Source organism: Caretta caretta, chromosome 2, assembly GCF_965140235.1.
Source record: "Caretta caretta isolate rCarCar2 chromosome 2, rCarCar1.hap1, whole genome shotgun sequence".
NCBI lineage: Eukaryota > Metazoa > Chordata > Testudines > Cheloniidae > Caretta > Caretta caretta.
The window spans coordinates 233,319,566-233,346,125 of NC_134207.1; the positions used below are offsets into that span (position 1 = coordinate 233,319,566).

Sequence of the window (26,560 nt, forward strand, 5' to 3'; positions counted from 1 at the left end):
CCCACTGCTAGTCTTTCCTTGCTGCAATGAAAGACTCTGGTAGCGCAGAAAGGCTCTGGTAGCTCCCCAGTACTGAAGCCTTTCACTGTGGTGGGGAAAGCCTCTGGCAGGGGGAAGGCAGTGGGGAAAAGCTCTGGTAGCTGCTGCTGGAGCCTTTCCCTGCTGCTTTCCCCCTCTGGATCCTTTCAGTGCCTGGTGTAACTACACACAGCAGTGAATGTGGATGCAAGCTGCCTTTCACTGCCCCATGTAGCTACGCGTACCCTACCCACTGCCACAAGTGTAGACAAATATGGACAAGTTCAGAGTTAGGAACCTCAGTAAGTGGCCTGATTTTTTTAAACGTGTTCTGCACCTAAGCGGATGCATTGTTGGACTGGTGCCTTATTTAGATGTCTAAATACGGATTTAGTAGCGTAGGGGGAGACTTACAAAGGTAAGTTAGGCACCGCGTCGCATGGAGGCAGTGATAGTTGCATGTTCTACTCCCTGTTTGTGACTTTTGAAAATCTCCCCAGTAACTTTAGGTATCTATATTTGAAAGTCTCTTCTAGAGATTTTGAGGTGACTTGGTATAAAATTACTTTTGATCTTGAATTTTTTTTTTTTCCTTCCCCAGTGCACAGTTTGCAGGTCTTCTTTGTGAAGAAGAGGGTAATGGTGCAGATAATGTCCAATACTGTGGCTACTGTAAATACCATTTTAGTAAGCTGGTAAGAATTTATTGAATTCAGTATGTAAAATATGACACTAACTTGAATTTTTACTCAATGACTTGAGTTACTAATAGCAATAAAATAGTATTGTATGTGGATTAGGGTGTTGCTTATACAAGAAACTGAATAAAATTATACAAAATTATGTGGAAAATATTCTTGTTTTTTCCTTATGGTAATGATTTAATTTTGAGGGTAGAAATACTTCCTGAAAATGTATTATAGTGTTATGAACAAACGTTTGCTTTGGAATGTATTATCTCTGTCAGAGAAAAATAGGGAGCATGTTTAGACAGTGACTTTAAAAAAAATGTAATAGACGTGTATTGTTCAAAATGAGCTTCTGCTTTCAGAAGTGCCGACTTTCCACTTCCCTGGGGGTGCTCGACTTCCGCTCCATCCCTGAGAGCGCCTCCCCCGCCCCTCCCTCTCTTTCCCAGTGCCTCCTGCATGCTGCTGAACAGCTGATCGCAGCGGGCAGGACGCACTGGGAGGAAGGGGGAGGGGTTGATGGGGGGGGGCCTGCCGGTGGGTGGGAGACCCTGGGGGGAGGGAGAGGAGCTGATAGGTGGGGCTGATGGTGGGTGCTGAGCACCCACTGTTTTTTTTCTGATGCGTGCTCCAGCCCTGGAGCACCCACAGAGTTGGCACCTATGTCTGTTTGTATTAAGGTCCTGTAAGGTTTCCTCTTCCTATTTGATTAGTTTGGCCACACTTAACGTATTCTTCTGTAAGCATCTTAACAAATTTTTTCCTCTTGTCAAGCCATGTATTGGAGGATATATCAGCCCACAAATTCTTCTTCTGTTCTCCTCCTCCTAGCATCCTGTGTGTTGATCTATTACTCTACATTCAGTTGAGATCCTTGGCTAACTGTCTTTTTCTGAAGCATACCAGAAAGGGAATACTTTAGGGCTTGATCCAGTGCTCTTTTAAGTCAGGGGAAAGACTCCCATTGACTTCAGTGGACTTTGGATCAGACCCTGTGAGTTGAGTGGCTTGTACCTCTTCTGATGATCGTCGGTTTGATAATCCTGACTATCTCTTCATATTAATGTATGTGTTCAGACTTGGAGGATTTACAGCTTTTTATTTATTAAAACAGTATTAAAATCTTAGAGTTAAATTCAGCCATTGGTGTAAGTAAGCATAATTCAATGACTCAACTGATGTTTACACTAACACTGAATTTGTCCGCAGTGCTTCTGTGCAGACATGATTTAAGGATACTTACACTGTTATCAGATTAGTATTTCTTTAAAAAAAAAAATCCCCGTATTTTAAACATTGTGGCATGTGGCTTTCCACCAGAAGACTGAAATACGACCAGCAGCTATAATTGGCTAGAGAACGTTGGTTATATGAAGCTTTCCGATGGACTGTTAGTGAGGTTCTGTTAATAATGGCTAGTAAATGCACAATTTTTTCCCTTTATAGTAGTTGTAAGACACCTAGGTAGTGAATTTCTGTTGTAACCTTGAGATTCTAGGATGGTTAGATAAGCAGCATTGGGCGTAGTGTCTTCAAAATGCCTTAATTGTGGTGCAGTCACTGAGAAATGCTTTGCCTGTTTTGTTTTGGAATTATGAAGTGACTTCAGAATTTTGAACACTTGCCTGGCACAATGAAGTCCTGGTCCCGAACAAGGGCTCCTAGGTATTATAATAATACAAAAAAAAATCATTATCTGTCACCAATGTATTAACTTGACATCCTTGTATCTTTTTTTAAAAATTGTTTTTCAACTTCTGTTTCATAACTGATAAGATACTCCAGACTGGGTATTTATTTGGATGATAAATCATGAAGCCAAAACCCCGCCTCCTCACAGTGCACTTGAGACATGCCTCAAGTATGCATTTTTCCCTGTGTCTTGTTTAAGTTAATGGCAGTGTCAGCACCATGGCTTATCATATTCTCATTTGAGAAAAATCTTCTTTGTTTTTCTTGTTTTAAGTTACCAGAAGGTGAAAATATATCTAAGTGTAATTTAACATTGTTAAAAGGTGGTGTATTGGCTCTTTTGTGGAAAGCATATTTGCAAATTGACAGGCTGCATATGTCAATCTAAGGGTAGTTGACTTCTGGTATGTTTGGGATAGTTAACATTAACACTTGAAACAGATTTGTCAGTGTCAGTTTTTGTCAGGCTTTCAGTTAAAAGCATTTTTTTTTTGGTGTGGAGCAGTAAGGCATTTTTATCAAGCTCAGTTGAAATGGATTGTACCGTAATTTATTAAAATGGTTCCTTTTTTACATACATAAATATATCTTCTCTTTTTAGAAAAAGAGCAAACGGGGATCTAATAGGTCATATGATCAAAGTTTAAGTGATTCTTCCTCTCACTCTCAGGATAAACATCATGAGAAGGAGAAAAAAGTAAGTGGATTTGTTGTTGCTAATTATGTGGCACATCTGCTTATTAGTAGCACCTTGTAAATATTTCATTTAGTTATGGCTAAAATATATGGAGAAGATTTGCTTCTGAAATGTAGAACACTGAGAGTAAATAATAAAGATGGTAAATTAGAGGTGATAGAACCTAAAGGGGAAGCCTTCTGTTTGGTACATTTTTGTACATACACTTTCCCTTTCCCCTTCCTCTAACTTTGGTATCTGGGATGTGAGAATAGAGAAACTGTTGGGGAAGAAAGAAAAGGAGTACTTGTGGCACCTTAGAGACTAACCATATTATTTGAGCATGAGCTTTCGTGAGCTACAGCTCACTTCATCAGATGCATACCGTGGAAACTGCAGCAGACTTTATATATACACAGAGAATATGAAACAATACCTCCTCCCACCCCACTGTCCTGCTGGTAATAGCTCATGCTCAAATAAATTGGTTAGTCTCTAAGGTGCGACAAGTACTCCTTTTCTTTTTGCGAATACAGACTAACACGGCTGTTACTCTGAAACCTGTTGGGGAAGAGTTGCTTGTATGCAGTTGCCTTAATCTTTACTGAAATCTAAGAGGATTTTTTGTGAAATCTTTATTTTTTGACTACAGAAAGGACAACATTTTAAAAAACATATCGGGAACCAGTCACATCTAGTGCGGTGATTAAAATATCTCTTATTTTCTGTTTTTACCTTCATCATTGGAGAAACTGAGATTGAGGTTAGCAAGATTGCTTGCTTGTTGGTAGATGATTTTCAGAGGTACTGTTAAGCCCACTGTGATGGCAGAATGACATGTCACGTGGGGATTTTTTAAAAAGTATAAAGAGCACGACTAACCTCTAATTTGTATCCTTGTTGACTTACTCTTCTTATACTTTGATTTTAGATAGTTTAGGGAAGAATGTTGATTCTGTATTGGTAAATGAATGCTTGAAAATTTTGGCTCACACTACCAAATTTACAATTGTGTAAGGTCATTTTGCTGTCTGAATGCTGTAGAACAAAATAGCAGATAATTGCATAATAATACAAACCTACTTGCATCCCTAGGGAGCAAAAAAGTGAAAATTTACAGGTGCAAATCCAGTATTCCTAATTTTTTATTTTTTAAAAATGAAATCTTTAAAGTTATTTTGTATGGGCAGACTTGGTCTTTCATATTTATTCAAAGGACTGAAATAAGAATAAAACTGAGGTACATAAACATGTTTCTTTATTATATGTGTTTATGGTATTTAGAAACAACAGTTTTAATAGCAGAGAGAAGAAATTTGAATGAGTAGTGTAAGAGTCTTCCTTCAAATAGTGAATTTTTGTGAATTTTTGTTTTGCAAGCACATTTTCACCGTGGATGAATGTTGTGCCTTGTTTTCCTCAAGGTGAATTTTTAAGTGTTTAATCTTTGGCTGTGCGTTGGGTGAATAGTTCCATAAACTATTTACCCTTTTATCTGACCTGGTAACTCTATAGGAGCTTTGTTCGGTTGTATTTGTCTCTCTAAATTAATTTTAAAGATTAAAAAAATATTATGCCAGAAAAGCATTTGATTTTGGCAAATTAGTCAGAAATCCTGTTAGAAAACAGCCTTGATGTCTACTGGCAACAATTGCTTTTGTAGGCTTTTGCAGTGAAGCTGTTATGGATAGCATAACATTAGGGGTATTAACACATCCTAATTATTTATTGGATGGAAACCTCAAAAACAAAGTTTTAGAATAAATATGGACTACAAAATTATTTATAAGTTGAAAGTTAATATTTGTCTTGCTATTAGCTGAAGTCAATAGTAATTTAATTGCTTTATTTTCTTAATTATTATATTGCAGTTTACAATTTCTCAGAATTGGTGCTCGTCAGTTTAGTCCAGTTGGAACATCACAAAGATAGTTGACAACTCCAAAGTGCTACTTAATTTTTAAAACATAAATCAAGTTCTCCTGTAATTATTAGGTGTGAACATGGGGCTGAGTTATAACTGTTAAAACTTGAGCAGCATTGAAGAGTCCTGGGGAGAGTACTGGGAGGGGCACCTCTTGCTACACCTGTTAAACAAGTATAGCCACCACTTTCCCAGCACAGCTGCTCAACCCTTGCAATATCTAGAATGTCCCCCCTCTGCAGCTGCTAATTCTACCAGTACCAGTAAGTTCCTCTTTCTACTTCCCAGCTCTGAGAGCTGAATTATGTTTGCCTCCTTTTTCAGTGCACTGGGAACAGGAGACAAGGGTTCCATGAACCTGTTTGCCTTCAGCACACCCCAGAGGCAGAATTAAACCCATGATGTCTGTAAAGCTAAACCAGTCTGTACTATTAATTTGGTGCAGTTAACTACTATTTTGGTATTTAAAAGGCTTGGTATAGTATATTATAGTTATTTCATACAGCAATCTTGGTTTGTTTTGCCTATCACATATTTGCAAAGCACTCTTACAGTTAAGACCACAGATCAGAATAAAAAAAGTTTACTACAATTATTAATAACTTTTTATCTGTTGTATTTTTTTTACCTTTTAATAATTTGTATTATCAGAGGACAGTCCTCTTAAAATTGTATCGCTACTTATATATAATGTAAAATGCTTATCTTTACTGGGGATAATGTTACTGACCTCCTTTGCAAAGTGCTTTGAGACCGACTGATGAAAATTGCTATAATGAGAGCTAAGTATTATTATTTTATTATTATTATAGATCAGTAAGCCAAGCATAGTATGAAGGTTAGTAATTTTGTTAAAATTGTTTGCCTTTTTCATGCAACAGCTCATCTGATATATTCTGCAGATGGCAATCCATTGCTGCTTGTCTTGTCTTTGTGACTTAGTTCTTATGGAGACTAGGGAAAATACAAACTAGTGCTATTTACGGAATGTTGTCCCAAAAGAAAAATGAATGGTCATGTAGCTTTGGATAGTTGAAAAGTGTGGAAATTGTAAGAAAAAGCCCTTTGGCTCTTTTTTTTGTGTGGGGGGGCGGGGAAAGGAGGGGGAACCTTAGCACTTAGGAAGAAATGTCTGTGTTGAAAATCTGCCCGACTAGATTGTAAAATGTACCACTGAGAGGCTAATGGCAGTAATGCTTCAAGAGGCCTATTTGATTGTAATGTTCTGGATCTAGGAGTGTGGTCTTGTTTATCCTGTATGCACTGTAGGTAGAAAAAATTTCTAATATTAGTTGTGCACAGTGGGTAAGTGATTGGTTAACTAGTTGAACACTAATGGCCTTGAAGTGTGTGCTTGTACTCTGAAAACTGACTCTAAAAATAGCGTAGTGGTTTTCCATGTTTCTCTTTTACTGGCTTCCATGGTGAATGTGCTTGGTTTTCAAGTAAAAAGATACTATGTTTATATTTATTTTACCCCAGACTGTCAGACTAGACTGAGTTTCTAGTGCTGACTCTAGTATTGCCAATAAGTAAAGATTCTTCAGCTGTAAATTAATTATTCTGCTGATATGTAAACCAGCATATAATTCAGTATTATTTTTGCAGTGTTAATAGTGCTAAAAAGTAGTTTTAACATGCACAAAAAGTAAGGCCCAAATTCTATCTTCAGTTAAGTACACGCAACTCTTGCTGAAGTCTGAGAAAGGAGGTCTCATTTTCACATAATCCTTTTTTTTTACTCTCATGGCAGTTTAAATGTCAAATGGGGATTCAAACAAACTTGATTTTCTGCCTGCTATTTTCTCAGGTTTCTTTTATTTTCACATGTCGTCATAGTTACTGAAGCTACCTGTGATATTGATCCTTATTTGCTAGTTGCTTACAACAAGTGTTTTATTTTTTGGTGACATCAGAAAATAACTTTGGGACAGTAATATTTTCCCTAAAGACTTTTCTAATCCATCATTACACCTAAAATGTTGATAGAAAATATTACATTGCTTTCATTTCTCAGAACAATAATTGTCAAGGAACTATAGCTTCAAGAAATAAGATTAAAAATGTCCTAAAACCACAATTCATATAATAATCTCGCTGTCTGAGTAACAAGCCCAGACCAATAACAAAAAAAATTTGGATAAAACTGTAAATTAAACTGAAGCTTTAAATGTTGTAGATCTAAGATTTCTTAATTTAATAGATGTCAACTATTTGTATCCTCCAAGGTGTAATGTTTCTCAGCACATTTACTTAAATTTTAATAAAAAAGGCAGCGAAAAGCCACCTTCTGTGCTCCTCTGATCTGGGTCAGCTAGGGGTTGCTCTACCTTTGCCCTGCTAGAATGGGTTCATATAGTGTGTGTTTCATGCTTTGTCTTCTATGAGCTGTGTATGTGCTCTTATTACTTGATGTGTTTTGGGAAGGGCCATTCCCTGATTTTGTGTTCATTGTTGTCTTGACATTGAAAGACAAGGCAAACTCAACTCCAGACCTTCCATTATTAATAAGGTTCAATGAGCCATATATTCAGCAGATGACGATTGAGCCAGGGCAATCAAATATATCCAGAGTTGCTTGCAATTCCAGACTTCCTGAAATGCATCAATTGTTTACCTGAAAACTAGCCTGTGGACAGCATAGGATTTTATGACATCTGGTAGAACACTCTTGCTTTACATAGTTTTGTGTAAAATTTATCACATTTCTTATATGAGGGCTTGTCTACACGTACAGTGCTGTGTGATGCAGCTGCACCTCTGTAGCAACGAGGCCTTGTCTACACTACAGTTTTATTGACTAAGGCAGCTTTTGTTGACAAAAAGTGGAAGTGTATGCACTGCAGTGCTCCTCCTGCCGAGAAAGGCTTCTGCTATGCTGGCAAAAATAAAACCACCTCAATGAGAGGCATAGAGCTTTTTGCAACATAGAGTGACGCGGCATCAGTGTAGACAATGTGTTCCTTATGTGGTTTATCTGGCCTCCAAGAGGTATCCCACAATACTCACTGTGACCACTCTGCTCACTCTTTTGAGCACCGCTGCCCTGCATCCAGCTACGCCGGCATGCAGCCCTGCCCTTTCAAAGCCCCAGGAAGTTTTGAAATTGCTCAGCATGGAGAGCTCATATAGCTACTGCCCAGCAGAGCATGTGGGCTCCCAGCAGCAGACATACTTGGTCTGTGGGGAGAGGAGGCTGTGGGAGAACTCAGAGGGAATCATGTAATCAAAAGATTAATGCGGAATCCTGCTCTCCCTGGCACTAGGACAGTAGTGTCAGGCAGGCAGAGTGGGGTGGGAGGAAGAGACTGATGTGCTGTGCAGAGCTGGGGAAGGAGGTGGGGGCTGATGTCGGGGTGTCCCTCTCCCCTTGCTGGTGTACCTGTTTCCACTGAGGGCGGGTGCCTGTCTGCACCAGCTTATTCCTCAGGATTGGTTGCTTCTGGCTGCTCTCTGAACAAGTGTTCAGTCTGGTGAATATTGTACTTAGAGACAGCGTGCCAACACACTCACTGTTCCCCAACACACTCCTCCCCCCCTCTTTAAACCCCCCCACTTCTGTGGGCTTCTTACGTTAATGTTCAGCAATATCACTTTGGTTATATTGCCAAGTGCTGCTTTAAAAAGTGATTTAAAATGTGTTACTTTTTGGGTATACACGCCCCGGGTACCTGCGGCGCCACCGAGGTCCAAGCGAAGGAGAAGGAGTCGAGGCACAGACTAAGACATGCCTAAGGCATGGGACTCGGCACCGATCATCTCCTCAGGTACCATGCCTCTAGACAATACAGTCGGCAGTGACGGACAAAAACAAGTTGGCGCTGACTGCACCAACCAGACACAGCATCGTTTGGCATCAATGCCAGCACCAATGAGAGCGGACCCTGTGACACAGACGGTCCTGACCAGAGAGACTTGATATCGTTGGCACCGTAGTCCCCAGTACTTGGTACCGAGGGCTCCCTTGCGGGCTATGGAGGAGATCCCAGCAGCTCTCATGAAATGGCACTCATCTAGTGAAGACGATGACGAGGTGCAGGAACAATGCACTTTCTCACCACACCATTCCTCAGTGAAGGAACGCTGACCACTTTGGACCCATGGAGGCCAAAATACCATTACAACCAGATGGCTCAACCATGGTGCGGACCACCATGGATGTACCCACCAGTGGACTTCCCCATGCAATGGGCACACTGGGAACCCTGGTCAACTTACCAGGGTTCACACTCCAGGCCATCCACAGCTCATAGGGCGAACTACACTCCAACCCAGCATCTCCCACCCCGCAGCCCATGGAGACTCAGGAAGTTGGGGATGAAACAGAAACACCGAGCTCAGAAGAGGATATGTCTCAAGCACACAATTCGTCCGTCCTCCCCAGATGAGGCAATTATGCCACCACTGCCTACTTTGGCGGATGATTTCAAACAGTTCTAGGAACTATTTAAACAGGTCGCCCAAAGCCAGGACATCCTGCTGGAGGAAGTGCAGACGAACCAGGACAAGCTGGTACAAATATTACAACGATCATCTACCTTCAAGATCGCTCTCCCTATCAATGATGCCATCTTGGAACTAGTGGAGACAGTCTGGCAGACACCGGCCTCAATTCCACCAACATGAAAAAGGGTGGACAGAAAGAAAGTATTATGTCCCCACAAAAGGGGCAGATTTCCTCTTTGCCTGTCTGCCTCCCAACTCCTTGGCAGTTGATGCCGCTATTGAATACGGCAAGCAAACCCCAGTATAGATTGAGACCACAGAATAAAGAACACAAGAGGCTCAACCTGTTTGGGTGCAAAATTTATTCTTCAGGCATGTTACAATTCAGAGTCACAACTATTCTGCCTTGTTGGCAAAATACAAATTTGATAACGGGGAAACTTAGGACATTCACAGCAGAGCTCCTCAAGGGGGAAAAAAAATCACAATTTCAGGCTATTGTAAATAAGGGTCAACTGATAGCCAAAACAGCCTTCTAAGCATCCTTAAATATCGCCAACACAACAGCCAGAGCCATGGCTGTAGTGATGCACCAGGCATCCTGGTTGCAGGCCTTAGGCATCCCTAAAGAACTACAAACTAAAGTAGAAGACCTACCCTTTGATCGAGAAAAATTGATCTTGAACAAAACTGATCAGGTGCTCCACACAATGAAGGACTCTTGGGCTGCTCTGCACACTCTGGGGACTTATAGCCCACCTGTAAAGAGAAGAAGATACCAACCTTATCAAAGACCCAGAGACTCCTCCAACAATTGACAGCAACAACAGCTTCACGATAACCAATGGCAGCATCAACGCTCACAGCGTCAGAGATTTGGTCAAGGGTTTGAACAACCTCCCTCACCATGCAGTGCGTGCGCACAATCCATTCCCATGTTTTGGTCATCGCCTTCCCCCATTCTGTCACATCTGGGCCTCAATAACATTGGCCAATGGGTTTTAGAAATAGTCTGTTCAGAATATACCATCCCCTTCACCTCCCAACCACCTACCTTACCCCCCTCCCCGTCCTCCTTCGGGGACCCTTCTCATGAGCACCTGTTACGACAAGAAGTTGATCATCTTCTACAACTAGGTGCCCTGGAACAAGTGCCTTCTCAATACAGGGGGAAGGGATTTTACTTCCATTATTTCTTGACGCAGAAGAAGAATGGGGGATGGAGACCTGTGTTGGACCTCAGGAAGCTCAACAAGTTCGTACACTCCCAAAAGTTCCAAAATAGTCACACTGGGCACGATTCTCCCAGCGCTGCAACAGGGGCGCTGATTTTTAGCCCTTGACCTCCAAGATGCTTGTTTCCATATCACCATTCATCCTGCTCACAGAAAATACGTACAATTCACAGTAGGACACGAACGCTTTCAGTACAGAGTACTACCATTCAGCCAGTCTACTGTTCCAAGAGTTTTCTCCAAAACCCTAGCAGTAGTTGCAGCACATTTATGCAAACAGGGAATAATGATCTTCCCTTACCTGTACGATTGCCTTCTCAAAGGGTCAACTCAAGGAGAAACAACTGACACAGTCCAAACTGTTATCACACTATTCAGGGATCTAGGGCTACAGATGAACGAAAATCCACTCTAATCCTTTTCCAGCAACTGGTTTTCATTGGGGCATACCTCGATGCCATAGAAGCCAAAGCATCTCTGGCCCTTGCCAGATTCACAACTATCACAGACTTTATCTCAGAGGTATGACTCTGCCCCCAAATAGAGGCTTATACTGTCTTGCAACTACTGGGACACATGGTAGCCACAAATTTGTGGTATGACATGCAAGAGTACATATGTGGTGCCTACAGGGCTGGTTAAGCACGGTATACATACCCAGAAAACACAGCCTGCACAAACAACTCTCAGTGCCAACCAGTGTCCTAGACTCTTTACAATGGTAGACAAGACTTCAAAATGTTTGTATGGGCATCTCGTTCCAACAGGAACCCCCATCGATTATGATGGCCACAGGTGCCTCACTGATAGGTTGGGGCGCACATACGAATTAACACATGATTCACGGCAAATGGTTTCCTGGGGAGACTTACTTACACATCAGTCTTTTAGAGCTACGTACAGTCCGCAATTCCTGCAGGTACTTCCTACCTCATATAAAGAATGAATCTGTCTGCATTATGACCAACAACATTGCATGCATGTTTTACATCAACCACCAAGGAGATGCTTTGTCCCACTCGCTATGCATCGAAGCCATGAAACTATAAAACTGGTGTATACAACACAACATAAACATCTCTGCATGCTACCTACCCAATTGCCAGAATGCGACGGCGGACACACTCAATAGGTACTTCTCCCAAGACCATGAATGGGAGATGAATGACGAAATTCTGAGATCAATCTTCAACTGGTTGGGTATTCACATCATCCACTTGTTCGCATCCCCAATGAACTGCAAATGCTTAAGGTTCTGTTTGCGAGTGGGACTGGGACCATGAACACCAGAGGACACCTTTCTCATCAAATGGGAGGCACAACTCATGTATGCGTTTCTGCCGATTCCACTGATCTCACGCATGATACACAAGATATGAACAGACAGGCCAAGGTTATCCTCATAGTCCCAACGTGGCCCAGACGAGCATGGTACCCTTACCTGATGTGTATGGTGATATGCGCTCCGCGATCTCTCCCTCATCGTGCAGATCTGCTGTCTCAGCACAACAGTCACACTCTTCACCCGAACCCACAGATACTCCACCTGCAAGCATGGCTCCTGCATGGTTCAATCATGACGAACTAACCTGTTCAGAAAAAGTTAAACGTGTTATTAAACAGCAGGAAGTTGACCACGCATAATACTTACCTTCAAAAATGGAAGAGGTTCTCTGCCTGATGTCAAGACAGACATTCGACGGGTGCTGCAGCACCACTACCATTAATGCTGGAATATTTCCTGGAGCTGAAAAGTTCAGGGTTAGCTATGAGCTCGATCAAAGTCCATCTTGCAGCCATTTCCGCATTCCATCAAGAGATGGATGGAACCTCAGCTTTTGTGCACCCTACCACTAAGCGCTTCCTCAAGAGCCTCCTAAAAGTTTACCCAGAAGTTCGGCAACCTATGCTGGCGTGGGACCTCAACATGGGGCTCAAATGCCTGACCAGTCCACCATTTGAACCATTAGCCACCTGCTCCTTCCTACATTTACCTATGAAAATGGCCTTTCTGGTCACTATTACTTCCACCAGAAGGGTGAGCGAGATAGGAGTGCTCATGGCTGATCCTCCATATACAATGTTCTTCAAAGACAAGGTCATGCTATGCCCACACCCTAAATACCTACTGAAAGTAACTTCAGCATTTCATATGAACCAACCAATCCATCTCCCTACGTTCCACCCTAAGCCTCATGGGACTCCAACAGGGGCCACCCTGCACACATTAAGACATTAAGCGTGCACTAGCGTTTTACCTTGAAAGGACCAAACCCTTCCGGAAATCCCAATGACTTTTCATCTCTACTACCGAGCACTCAAAAGGAGACACTATATTCATAGATTCATAGATTCATAGATATTTAGGCCAGAAGGGACCATTATGATCATCTAGTCTGACCTCCTGCACAATGCAGGCCACAGAATTTCACCCACCACTCCTAAAAAAGACCTCACACCTATATCTGTGCTATTGAAGTCCTCAAATTGTAGTTTGAAGACCTCAAGGAGCAGAGAATCCTCCAGCAAGTGACCCGTGCCCCATGCTACAGAGGAAGGCGAAAAACCTCCAGGGCCTTCCAATCTACCCTGGAGGAAAATTCCTTCCCGACCCCAAATATGGCGATCAGCTAAACCCTGAGCATATGGACAAGATTCATCAGCCAGATACTACAGAAAATTCTTTCCCGGGTAACTTGGATCTTACCCCATCTAAAAACCCATCACAGGCCATTGGGCCTATTTACCATGAACATTTAATTACCAAAACCATGTTATCCCATCATACCATCTCCTCCATAAACTTATCGAGTTTAATCTTAAAGCAAGATAGATCTTTTGCCCCCACTACTTCCCTCGGAAGGCTATTCCAAAACTTCACTCCTCTGATGGTTAGAAACCTTCGTCTAATTTCTAATCTAAATTTCCTAGTGGCCAGTTTATATCCATTTGTTCTTGTGTCCACATTGGTACTGAGTTTAAATAATTCCTCTCCCTCTCTGATATTTACCCCTCTGATATATTTATAGAGAGCAATCATATCTCCCCTCAACCTTCTTTTAGTTAGGCTAAACAAGCCAAGCTCCCTGAGTCTCCTTTCATAAGACAAGTTTTCCATTCCTCGGATCATCCCAGTAGCCCTTCTCTGTACCTGTTCCAGTTTGAATTCATCCTTCTTAAACATGGGAGACCAGAACTGCACACAGTATTCCAGGTGAGGTCTCACCAGTGCCTTATATAACGGTACTAAAACCTCCTTATCCCTACTGGAAATACCTCTCCTGATGCATCCCAAGATGACATTAGCTTTTTTCACAGCCATATCACATTGGCAGCTCATAGTCATCCTATGATCAACCAATACTCCAAGGTCCTTTTCCTCCTCCGTTACTTCTAGTTGATGTGTCCCTAGCTTATAACTAAATTTCTTGTTATTAATCCCTAAATGCATGACCTTACACTTCTCACTATTAAATTTCATCCTATTCCTATTACTCCAGTTTACAAGGTCATCCAGATCCTCCTGTAGGGTATCCCTGTCCTTCTCTAAATTAGCAATACCTCCCAGCTTTGTATCATCTGCAAACTTTATTAGCACACTCCCACTTTTTGTGCCCAGGTCAGTAATAAAAAGATTAAATAAGATTGGTCCCAAAACTGATCCTTGAGGAACTCCACTGGTAACCTCCCTCCAACTTGACAGTTCACCTTTCAGTAGGACCCGTTGTAGTCTCCCCTTTAACCAATTCCCTATCCACCTTTCAATTTTCCTATTGATGCTCATCTTATCCAATTTAACTAATAATTCCCCATGTGGCACAGTATCAAACGCCTTACTAAAATCTAAGTAAATTAGATCCACTGCGTTTCCTTTATCTAAAAAATCTGTTACTCTCTCAAAGAAGGAGATCAGGTTGGTTTGGCACGATCTACCTTTTGTAAAACCATGTTGTATTTTGTCCCATTTACCATTGACTTCAATGTCCTTAACTACCTTCTCCTTCAAAATTTTTTCCAAGACCTTGCATACTACAGATGTCAAACTAACAGGCCTATAATTACTTGGATCACTTTTTTTCCCTTTCTTAAAAATAGGAACTATGTTAGCAATTCTCCAATCATACGGTACAACCCCTGAGTTTACAGATTCATTAAAAATTCTTGCTAATGGGCTTGCAATTTCTTGTGCCAATTCTTTTAATATTCTTGGATGAAGATTATCTGGGCCCCCCGATTTAGTCCCATTAAGCTGTTTGAGTTTCGCTTCTACCTCAGATATGGTGATGTCTACCTCCATATCCTCATTCCCATTTATCATGCTACCATTATCCCTAAGATCCTCTTTAGTCTTATTAAAGACTGAGGCAAAGTATTTGTTTAGATATTGGGCCATGCCTAGATTATCCTTGACCTCCACTCCATCCTCAGTTTTTAGCGGTCCCACTTCTTCTTTCTTTGTTTTCTTCCTATTTATATGACTATAGAACCTTTTACTATTGGTTTTAATTCCCTTTGCAAGGTCCAACTCTACTTGACTTTTAGCCTGTCTCACTTTATCCCTACATATTCTGACCTCAATAAGGTAGCTTTCCTTACTGATCCCTCCCTTCTTCCACTCCCTATATGCTTTCTGCTTTTTCTTAATTACCTCTCTAAAATGCTTGCTCATCCAGCTTGGTCTACAACTCCTGCCTATGAATTTTTTCCCCTTTCTTGGGATGCAGGCTTCCGATAGCTTCTGCAGCTTTAATTTAAAATAATCCCAGGCCTCCTCTACCTTTAAACCCATAAATTCTTCAGTCCAATCCACTTCCCTAACTAATTTCCTTAATTTTTGAAAGTCAGCCCTTTTGAAATCAAAAACCCTAGTTGCAGATTTATTTTTGTTAATCCTTCCATTCAGTTTGAACTGAATTATCTCATGATCACTTGAGCCAAGATTATCCCCTACAACCATTTCCTCTATGAGGTCCTCATTACTCACCAAGACCAAATCTAAAATGGCATCCCCTCTAGTCGGTTCAGCAACTACTTGCTGAAGGAATCCATCAGCTATCGCATCTAGGAAAATCTGAGCCCTATTATTATTACTAGCACTCGTCCTCCAGTCTATATCTGGGAAGTTAAAGTCTCCCATAATCACACAGTTTCCATTAGTATTTACTTTATTAAAAACATTAAAAAGGGCTCTATCCATATCCAAATTAGATCCCGGTGGTCTATAGCACACCCCAAGCACTATCCCAGGGGAGGCTCTAATAGTTTTCTTCCCCAATTTAATTGTTGCCCAGACAGACTCAGTCATATCCATTTCATCGCTTCTTATTTCTTTACATTCTATCTCATCATTGATATACAGTGCTACTCCACCACCTTTACCTTTATTTCGGTCTTTCCTAAACAGCACATACCCTTCAATAGCTGTAGCCCAGTCATGACTACTATTCCACCAGGTCTCTGTTATACCTATAATATCTGGTTTCACTTCCTGCACCAGTAACTCTAGTTCCTCCATTTTATTACCTAGGCTCCTTGCATTAGTGTACAAACATCTTAATTTTTGCTGTTTGGCCTCACTCACATTCTGTACCCTATTAGGCACGGTTATTTTACTACCAGTATAACCTATTAGACTTGTATCTACACTGCCCTTCCTCCTACCTACAGCTGTATCCACTCTTACTTCATTTTCTTTCCACTCTATGCTAAATTCTGGCGTGGAGATTACCTGGACATCTCCCAACCATCTCCCCCAAATTCCTAGTTTAAAGCTCTCTTAATCAGTTGTGCCAGCCTCCATCCTAGAAGTCTATTTCCTTCCCTACTCAGATGAAGTCCATCCCGAGAGAACTGTCCTCTATCCATGAATGCCTCCCAATGACCATACATCCCAAAGCCCTCCTTATAGCACCACTGCCTAAGCCATCTATTGATAGTCATAATCTTGTCACACCTTTGTTGCTCTTCTCTAGGAACAGGCAGAATCCCACTAAAGATCACCTGAGCCTCAATTTCCTTAAGCGTCCTCCCCAGCCTAGCATAGTCTCCCTTAATACTTTCCAGCGAGAATCTAGCCGTATCATTTGTTCCCACATGAAGGATAATTAGGGGATTCTTTCCCGCTCCCTTTAGAATCCTTTTCAACCTCAGGTCTACATCCCGTATCTTAGCACCTGGAAGACAGCACACCCTCCTGTTTTCTGGATCAGCTCTGGTTACAGGCCTATCTATTCTTCTTAGTAAAGAGTCCCCAATCACATAGACCTGCCTTTTCCTAGTGACAGTGCTATTCTCCAGTCTATCCCCTGTTCCCTCTGGCTGCAAGTTCTTTCCATTCCCATTCTCCCTTGTAATCCTTTTTAACCCATCCTGTATCCTCCTGGGGCTCATATTTGGTGTAATCTCCATTAACTCTTCCCCTTTTCCTATAGGACTAACCGCTCTTCTCTTTTTCCTTGCCCTGTCACCTTCAGTGACTACCTGCTGAGCCCCTTCATCATTTTTCAACTCTGCAAACCTATTCTGAAGCTCTATTTCTCCTTCACTAGCCCGTCTTTTCCTCTGCCTAGTTCTTTTAGTCACATGCTTCCACTGACCACTTTCCTCACCCAGTCTCCCCTCAGAATTCCCTAGTCCTGCTTCCATCTGCAAGTCTGAGCTTTTCCCTTCAGATACCTCATGTCTTTGCTCCATAATCTGCTCAAACCCCTTCCTAAACTCTACCAGACTTTCCACCTGCATCTCCAAACCTCTGATCTTTTCCTCCATCAGCTCTATTAGACGGCATTTCATGCAGACAAAACTCTTACCAGGTGCCCCCTCCAGGATCATGTACATACCACAGCTTCCACATCCAGTCATCTTCATTGTGTCATCTGCTACATGGGTCACTCCCACTGCCACCTCTGAATCTGTCATAGCCTTCCCACCTAAATCCTGTTAATCAGGGAAACACAAACCACACCAAAACACCACCACCCACAGCAAACACAAACCCCACACAAGCACCACAAGACAAACTCCCCTTTCAAACTCCCACTCAAACTCCCCTGTTTACAGCTCTGTTTGCTAGCTCCTGTGCCGCTGCCTGACTGGCTGCTACCTTTATAGGACCCCTAGTCAGTGAAGCCCCGCCCCCTAATCAGGGCTCAGCTTCTCTCCCAGCACAAAGCCCCTACAAGCCTCTACACATACAGATACTACCAATACAAAACCAAACAAACACAAATACCTTCTCCTCCAACAGAACTCCCACTCAAACTCCCCTGTTTACAGCTCTGTTTGCTAGCTCCTGTGCCGCTGCAGCTGTCTGTGCCGCTGCCTGACTGGCTGCTACCTTTATAGGACCCCTAGTCAGTGAAGCCCCGCCCCCTAATCAGGGCTCAGCTTCTCTCCCAGCACAAAGCCCCTACAAGCCTCTACACATACAGATACTACCAATACAAAACCAAACACTCACTCAGAGATTGTCTGAATGGATCTCCACATGCATTTAAATGTGCTATTGTATCCGGAATACAGAACCACCCAAACATATTAGAGCACATTCTGCTAGATCTGTTTCAACCTCAATAGCGTTCCTAAATAATGTTCCAATATTAGAGATGTTTAAGGCAGTCACTTGCGTATCTGTGCACACATTTGCTGAGCACTATGCAATCACTCATGATGTCATAGTGGGCCTCACAGTACTTACCTCAGTGACTCAAATGAACCCGAAGTCCGCCCAGCCCTCTCTGAGAGGGACTGCACTATAGTCACCTGAAGTGGAGCACCCACAGGGACAGCACTCAAAGAAGTGGGGAAGATTACTCATCTTGTGCAGTAACTGAGGTTCTTTGAGATGTGTGTCCCTGTGGGTGCTACACTACCCGCCCTCCTCCCCTCTACTTTGGAGTTTGCAGTAGGGACTCTGCGGTAGAGAAGGAACTGGAGGGCTCGGGTCGTGCGCACGCTACATGCGACACTAACAGCACCACGAGATGCCTACTGCGCACACATGGCCCACACAGTCACTGCTACTGTAAATCTCTGATCAATGGCGCCGGGACACACAGACACCTGAAGTGGAGCACCCACAGGGGGACACATCTCGAAGAACCTCAGTTACTGCACAGGGTGAGTAACCTTCCCTTGCATGGTGTGGTGGCTAGGAGCAGGAACGGCTGGGCATCACCCAGTCTCCTCTAGGTTCCTGAGGAGCAGCTGCCTCTCAGCGTTCGCCCTTTTCTCCTTGCCAATCACACGGCAGCTCTACTTTGCCCTCTGCTGCCTGCCGAGGGCGCTGGGCTCCTCTGGCCCGGGTGGGGGCCATCACTGGCTGCCACTCTGCCAGTGTATACAGTTTGGGGGGCCAACACCACCCCATACCCTCAACTCTGCTCATGACAGACCACCCGGGACTATGTCGTGGCCCACAGTTTGGGAACCCATGTGTTAACCCATTAGCTTGTGTGTCTGGAGGGGAAGTTTTAGGTGGTATTCTATTGTCAGGTTCCGCGCCCCCCCCCCCCATCCTTGGTACAGTAGAAAAATGAAAAATTTGACCATAATTATAGAAGCTAAAGTTTTGGAAGTCTGTCAAGTAAGACAATATCACAAAGTGTTGCTTAGGAACAATTTTATTTGTACAAATGAATATTTACATATTTAAATAGTGTCAAGATTCAGACCATCATCAGATGTTTTATTTTTAAATGTGAAGTAGCAGCGACTACTACTTGATACTTCAGCAAAGACTCAATGCTGCTGCATGACACTATCTCAAGTGACATCTCAAAGTAGATATTCTTGCTTGCTTTGATAAGTCAGTCATACAGCAGTTTAAGTTGGCCACAACATAATACTGTAGCCATTAACCAGGTTAAAACGAGCATTTTATGTTTAATATTTATCACCTTGAAGATGTGCATACTTAAACAACACATAACAGCAAAAATAAGAAAAGAGTGGGGAGGATGTATTAAACAGCAAGGTTTAGCAGTTTATTCAGGTCGGTATAGTATCCTTTAAAAATGGATAATGGAACAGATAAAGGAACAGAAGACAGTCTTGGTCACCTGTGAAAGCTTTCTTTTTAAGAAGACATTGAAGAAAAAATCCAAAAATATGAAGAAAAAAATTCTTTACATAGGCGAGAGGTTGGGATCTCTGGTGTTTCAATGGATCAACTAGAATACCAAAATTAAGAGAATAAGCATTTAATTTCTCAACAGTGATCTTCACCACATAAGATGATGGGCGTGGGAATGCGTCAGTTAGGTTTCCTTTTGTCAGATAGAGAAAATAAATTTCTCAAGTTGTTTCATCAAATTTGAACCTGCAGTATGTCTCCAGGACTGCTGACATCCTTCATTTTTGAATTTTGAAGGATTTATACTATTAGTAACAAAGATACTAATACAAGTAAATAATGTATCATCAGTCTTCTGTGCTGCAGGGTGGCTAGCATTGTGCTCATCTTTATTAAAAGTGTTAATGATGATCCTGGGAATTATAGACCCGTGTGCCTTCAGTAAAAGAAATAATACCTGAGAAAATCCATAAATGATAAACACACCAAAAGGAGTACTACTTAATAAGAATCCTGCCACTCGCCTAGGCTTCTGTAACGGTAAAATGTGCCTCTCTAACCTATTTGAATCTTAGGAAGAGTCAGCAAAATAGTGGATGAAGAATTAGTTGATATAGCTATCCAAAAAGTTTTGGGAGAGTTCCTTATGGGGTTATGGTAACTTGATTGAAAGGTGGAGTTCTATCATTATTTAAAACTAGTAGGAACACTTATTGAACAAAAAGGGTAAAAATGCTAAATGGTTGTTTCACTCACTTTGCACCATCCAGTCTATGTAATGAATGAGCATGGAACCTGTGGAAAAATAGTATGTGATCATGTTCTAACAAATATTGTTGTAATATAAGAGAGCAGAAATAAAATTAAGAAATGGCCTTAATTTTGGCATTTTCTGACTCAAGTGCTGACTTTGGTATTTAGTGACCTTCAGAAACAATTTTTTTTTAAGTTGAGCATCTTCATCTGCTAGAATCCTCTAGAACAAACTTTTTAAATATGTATCTTATTTGTATACACCTTTCAGAGTAGCAGCCTTGTTAGTCTGTATCCGTAAAAAGAAAAGGAGTACTTGTGGCACCTTGGAGACTAACAAATTTATTAAAGCATAAGCTTTCGTGAGCTACAGCTCACTTTTACAGAGCATATTAAATAAAAGACTGGGTCCCTGCCCTGAAGAGCTTGCAATCAAAACTGACTAGACCAATATACAGAAATTAACTGGGAAATTCTGAGGAGGGTTCATTAAACCTCTTCCTCAACACATAGAAAAAATACACAGCCATTGAGCTGCTTGAAGAGTTTACCTGCTGCCTACCTAGCATAAGTGCATTTCAAAATGCCTTTTTTTATAGTTGCTTTATGTTTTTCTGTTTTTTATTTCAATTTTTTTTTCTTTTTGTAACTGGTCAGTCTTGAATAATAGTCACATTTAAATGCTAACCAAATGTTATTAAAAAGGTGGAGGTAATAGTTTTCCTTAGAATGATGGTCCCTATGTGGATTCCAAACACGGGTGCTCATGTGCTGGAGCCGAACTGTTTATAGTAGTGTCCGTTGACCCACATGTGCATCTGAGGCTTTAAGAGGCTGTGCAGTTTGATGCCACTCCAGTTTACTCTTACCGCCGCATGGCGGTAACTGTTCATCGATGTTCTTAGCTTGCTAAGAGAACTAGTCTTCAGTTTTGCTGTAAATAATTTTAATTCTTAGTGGTATATAGTTGTCCGTTTATATAGTTAGGTCTCTCCTTGGACTTTCCCCTCTCTGGGGCATTTCCCCAGCCTGGGGACTATGTCCCGGCAAGCCGGTTTTAAAAACTGTGCTTCATGTCCACGCTCCTTCTCTGTGAGTGACAAACACCACCACTGTCTTTACTGTCTTGGTGAAGCCCACATCGTTGCCTGTTGCTCCATCTGCCGTCTGTTCCTATCCAGAACTCAAGTGACCCGAGAACTTTGCCTCCACAAGTACCTCATGGAGGAGGGTATGCTCCCATGTGTGCAGCTGGATCCAGCACCGCCCGCCAGAGCAGCTCCTGTCATTGGTGGTGATCACCTTCCAGTGTGGCACCCACAGTACTGATGCACCCATTGAAGCCCCACCATGCATGCAAGAAGCATAAGCTAAAGGTGGCTCCCTGACGGGGACTGCCGCCAAATGCAGCATTGCCTCCCTGAGCTATGCCAGGTCAGATGAGAAGTCACGCATCAATGCGGATGCCCCTGCTCCAAAGAAGTCTCGTATGGAGCATAAGTCTAAGCATCCTCAGGCTCTGCCAGCGCTGCCCTCGGCTCAGGTGCCTGGGCCACTGTCAACACCGCTGGACCATCCAGACTTTCACACCTAGTTGCCCACATACCGGGGCTCTTGTCTTCCCTTACGCTGATGGTGAGCTCCTCCTGTCATATGCTGGCTCTCCTTGGTGCTCCGGTCCTCCACCTACTTTGAGACTTCGGTCTCCGGTATATGAGCTCCTCCTGCTCCACCAGCATCCTGCTTTGCTCTGACCTTCTCCACCGGCACCCCCGATGGATGAACCTCTTCTCCTCGTGGACCATCCTGCTCTACCGATGGCACAGATGGTCCCACTCCTGCCAGACCCATCTTCTGACTCAGAGTGGTCCTCCAAGCCAGACCCAACCTTCTCGCCTGCTTGGTCCTACAGCCCAGACACTTGGCACTGACCTTACCTATCGGCGTACAGTCTGTTGGCCGACCCGTGGTTCCGCTACCTATGGACGACGCCGATGCCCATTGATCCCTATGCCTGGCCCTACTGGCCTACTACTGTGAATGTGGGGTACAACCATGCCCACATCACTGGCCATCTTATGAGGAGACTCAGGATGCCCCTGCTCTGTTGACACCATCGGCACTGGTGGCACCCCCAGTCCCCTCTGGTGCCTCTTCATCACTGAACAATGCGCTTATTCCCCCTGCTCTTTCCCCTGCCAGTGACCATGTCCAGTACCATGGATTACTTCGCCATGTGGCTGCAGCTCTGTCTTCCCATGGACCCCTCAGAATCAATTCCTGGGCATTATACAACCCCTGGCACCCTCCCATACTGTCCTGCTGAGCCACGAAGCCAACTTGCTCATGCTGTCTGGCACTGGCACACCCTGGCCTCCTGTGCCCCTACCCTGAAGCAGGCAGAATGCCATTATGTAGCATCCAGTGGTATGAACTTTCTATTTACACACCCACTGCCTTGTACACACGGACACCGAGCGCGCCAGTCAACAACATTTCAAGTTCACACCACCTGAGCGGGCTGCGAAGAAGCTGGATCTTCTAGGACACACAGTCTGTTCATCTGCGGGCCTGCAGTTCCTCATTGCTAGCTACCAGGGCATCTTGGCCAAGTATGACTTCCTTTCCTACTCCGTGTAGTGGACTTCAAGCCTTCCTTCCTCCAGAGAAGCAACAGGACTTTCAAGACCTTCTGTACCAAGGCAAGTTGGTTGCCAAGGTGGCTTTCCAGGCTGCAGTTGATGCTGCTGACACTGCATCCTGCTATGTAGCATCAGGGGTAGTGCTCCGCCATGACTCTTGGCTGTAGTTTAGCGGGTTTCCAAAGGAGGTCCAGACTATCCTCCAGGACCTCCCTTTTGACAACCATAAGTTGTTAAGTGACAAGATGGATGAGTCCCTTCACTTCCTCAAGGCTTCCTATGCCACCCTGTGGTCACTGGGCATCTATGCCCCGGCTCCTGTCTGCAGACAGCAACAGTTGTCTTTCTGGCCCCGCCCCTGTGCTACCTACCAGCCCTTCCCCCAACAGTTGCCTGAACCATCCTGCTGCCAGCCGTGCTCTCAGCGGCCCCACTACTATTCTTCTGCTACCTCCACTGCCTCCACCTTTCCACAACATCTGACTAAGCTGTCCTTTTGACTCCTTCCTCGAAAACCCGCAAAGCCCCATCCATCTCTCCGGACACACCACAGATCGTCTTCAGGGGTTGTCTTGCCCTCTTTGCCTACCACTGGGGCAGGATCACCACTGATTGTTGGGTGCTGGACATTGTTCACCAGGGGCACCTCATTGAAGTCCTCTCCTTCCCTCCTTCCAGCCCTACCACTGGCACCCTCCAGATCCTTCCCAGTAGCACCTCCTGTGAAAGGAAGCAACTGCCCTACTCCACAAGGGCACCATAGAACACATTCTCTGTTCGTGGTTTCTACTCCCCTTATCTCCTCGTGTCAAAGAAAGGAAGTGGCCTTCGCCTCATTCTAGACCTCCGGTTGTTGAACAAATTCATCTGCAAGTTCCATCTCATGGCCTAGAGAGGGTGGGGGTCTCACATGTAGACCGTGTGCTTCACCCCCGTGTGTGACATGCTCACTCATAGCAGGCGCCAGTCCATTTGGGAATGTTACCAGGCTAAGTGGCACCTCTTCACACTGTCGCCAACATCCCCTGGACTCCTTGTCCATCCTCGTCCTCCTGGACTACCTTCTCCACTTCCACTAGTTGGGCCTTGCCCACTTCTCCATCCGTATCCACTTAGTGGCACTCAGTGCCTTCCTTCTCCCTGTGGATGACTTTTCCTTCTTCACCCACCCAACTACTGCCAGCTTTCTTCACAGCCTTCTCAGTGTCTTCCCCTCCATGCGGAAGACTACTGCCTCTTGGGAACTGAATCTTGTCCTCTCCAAGTCATCCTTTGAGCCCTCCATGGTCTGCTCCCTCACCAATTTTTCCATGAGGATGATCCTCCTGTTGGCTATCACCTCCTGACAGCACGTTAGCGAACTGGCAGCCATGATCACAGACCTGCCTTTCACCATCTTCCAGAAAGATAAGGTCTCTTTGCGGCTTCATCCCAAATTCCTCAACAAGGTGGCCTCTCCCTTTCACCTTAACCAGTGCATACACCTCCCAGTCTTCTACCCTAAACCGTATGCCTCCTCCAGGGAGCCAAACATGCCACTCCCTTGATGTCTGCCAAGTGCTAGTCTTTTATCTCCAGTGTACTCATGCCTCTTGGGTGTACCCTGGCTCTTCATCGCCATTGCTGAGCACTCCTGGGGTCGCGGCCTCTCCTCACAACGCCTCTCCAGCTGGATCTCCCGTTCTATCACGGAATGCTATGCACTCTCTCATGTTTCTCTCTCTCTCCCGGGTGTCACAGCGCACCCATGCATGCATATACAGTCTGCTTTCCTTGTAGATGTTCCATGGCAGGATATTTGTTGGACAGCCACTTTGTGCTCTGTCCACACCTTCTCCAGCCATTGCCCTTGCATTGGTGACTGATGCAGCAGTCGGTTGAGCTGTACTGCAAACTGTGTCCTCTTAAGATCCCTTGCACCCACTGCTGCGCTGAGCACTGCTTGCTACTCTCCCCGTGTTTGGAATCCACATAGGAACCATCATTTGAAGAAGTGGTGGAGGTTACTTACTGTAACTGGAGTTTTTTGAGGTGTGTGGTCCCTATCTGCATTCCAATCCCACCCTCCATCCCCTCTGCTTTGGGCTACTTTGATTCTTGGTGTGAGGGAACTAGAGTGGTGTCAACCCGCACAGCCTCTTAAAGCCTCGGATCCACCGTGTGGTTGATGCATGATACACATGCGTGTCAACGGACACTATTATGAACATTTGCGGCTCTGGTGCATGGTATGCATGTGCACATGCATTTGGAATCCAGATAGGGACCACACATCTTGAAGAATCTCCAGTTACAGTAAGTAATCTCTACTTATTCTTTCATGTTTTAGAACTTAATTTAATTGTTTTGCATTGTTCTGAGTTAAAATAACTCATTTAAGTAATGTGTGTTTTGTAATTAGGCATAAGTATCTATCTAAGGCTAAGCCTATTGGAGACCACAAAGTCTTACTTGGCTGTTCTAATAAATTGGTGCTTTAAGATATTTTACTATTTTGGGCATTATTTGACAGATCAGTTGATCAATTCTTTTTTGACTGGACAAATGCCCAACCCTACACACTCCAGACATGATTTCCCAGTTGGACAGTCCTACAAAACTCTCCCACATGTGTTAGGTCAGTCCCCCCTATTCCTTACCACTTCATCCCGGAATTCTAGAATACTTTTTGGCCCCAGGATTTCTGTGACCAGAAGAAAGATGTCCTACATTTAGGTCTTCTAAAATTTGGTTGACTGTCCTGTAAGCATTTTCCTAGACATAAAGTGGCAGCTATGAAATAGACTTCTGGGCTTATTTTACATAGGAGGTGACATTTTTCTCCTGGTAGCTAATGGTAGACATTTTGCTACATCTGTAAGTGTATGAAAGAAAACAAGTGATGAACACTTTTGATCCCCTGAAATAATCTAGATCGCACAGCATGCAGTTCAGTCAAATGAACTGAAGAATTTTTACCCATCAATAACTCATAAAAGTTTATCATTTAATAACATTAAATCTTTGGCCTTTGTGAAGTAATAGAAGTATGACTTGTCTTCTCATTTTTTTCTTCATAGAGAACAGTGTGTGGAATAGTAGTTGCTTCTGTATTCCAAAATGATATACTGCTGTCTGTTTTCTTGTCCTGCAGCCTGAAATTATTGTAATTAAAATAGGTGTTATATAACTTTAAAAAAAAAAAAAAAAAGACAGGTGCTCTTGAGCTCCCAAATGTGGAATAAAGCTTTTTGATTAATCATAGCTATGAAATATGAATCTCTGGTTATGCTAGTTGTAGTTTAGCTATATCCTAGATTAAGGTTTGCTTGTTCTTGTGTGTATGCATATGTATATGTGTGCAAAATATATTTAATATCAGTACCATAAATGTTTTCCTACCATATGGTCTTTCCACTATAAATATTTTCCC

The 26,560-nt window shown here is 43.2% G+C and overlaps 1 protein-coding gene across 8 annotated transcripts in view; it reads left to right on the forward strand.

Annotated features, from left to right (window-relative positions):
* MLLT10 (MLLT10 histone lysine methyltransferase DOT1L cofactor) overlaps positions 1 to 26,560 on the forward strand; it is a 234,905-nt gene that overhangs the window by 97,770 nt on the left and 110,575 nt on the right. For 6 of the 8 annotated variants that reach the window (XM_048837931.2, XM_075125910.1, XM_048837933.2 and 3 more), the window contains 2 exons: positions 620 to 713; positions 3,001 to 3,096. In XM_048837931.2, the coding sequence (XP_048693888.1) occupies positions 620 to 713; positions 3,001 to 3,096 (190 nt within the window). The remainder of the gene's footprint in view (positions 1 to 619; positions 714 to 3,000; positions 3,097 to 26,560) is intronic. The other 2 variants (XM_048837934.2, XM_075125912.1) reach the window with 1 other exon arrangement.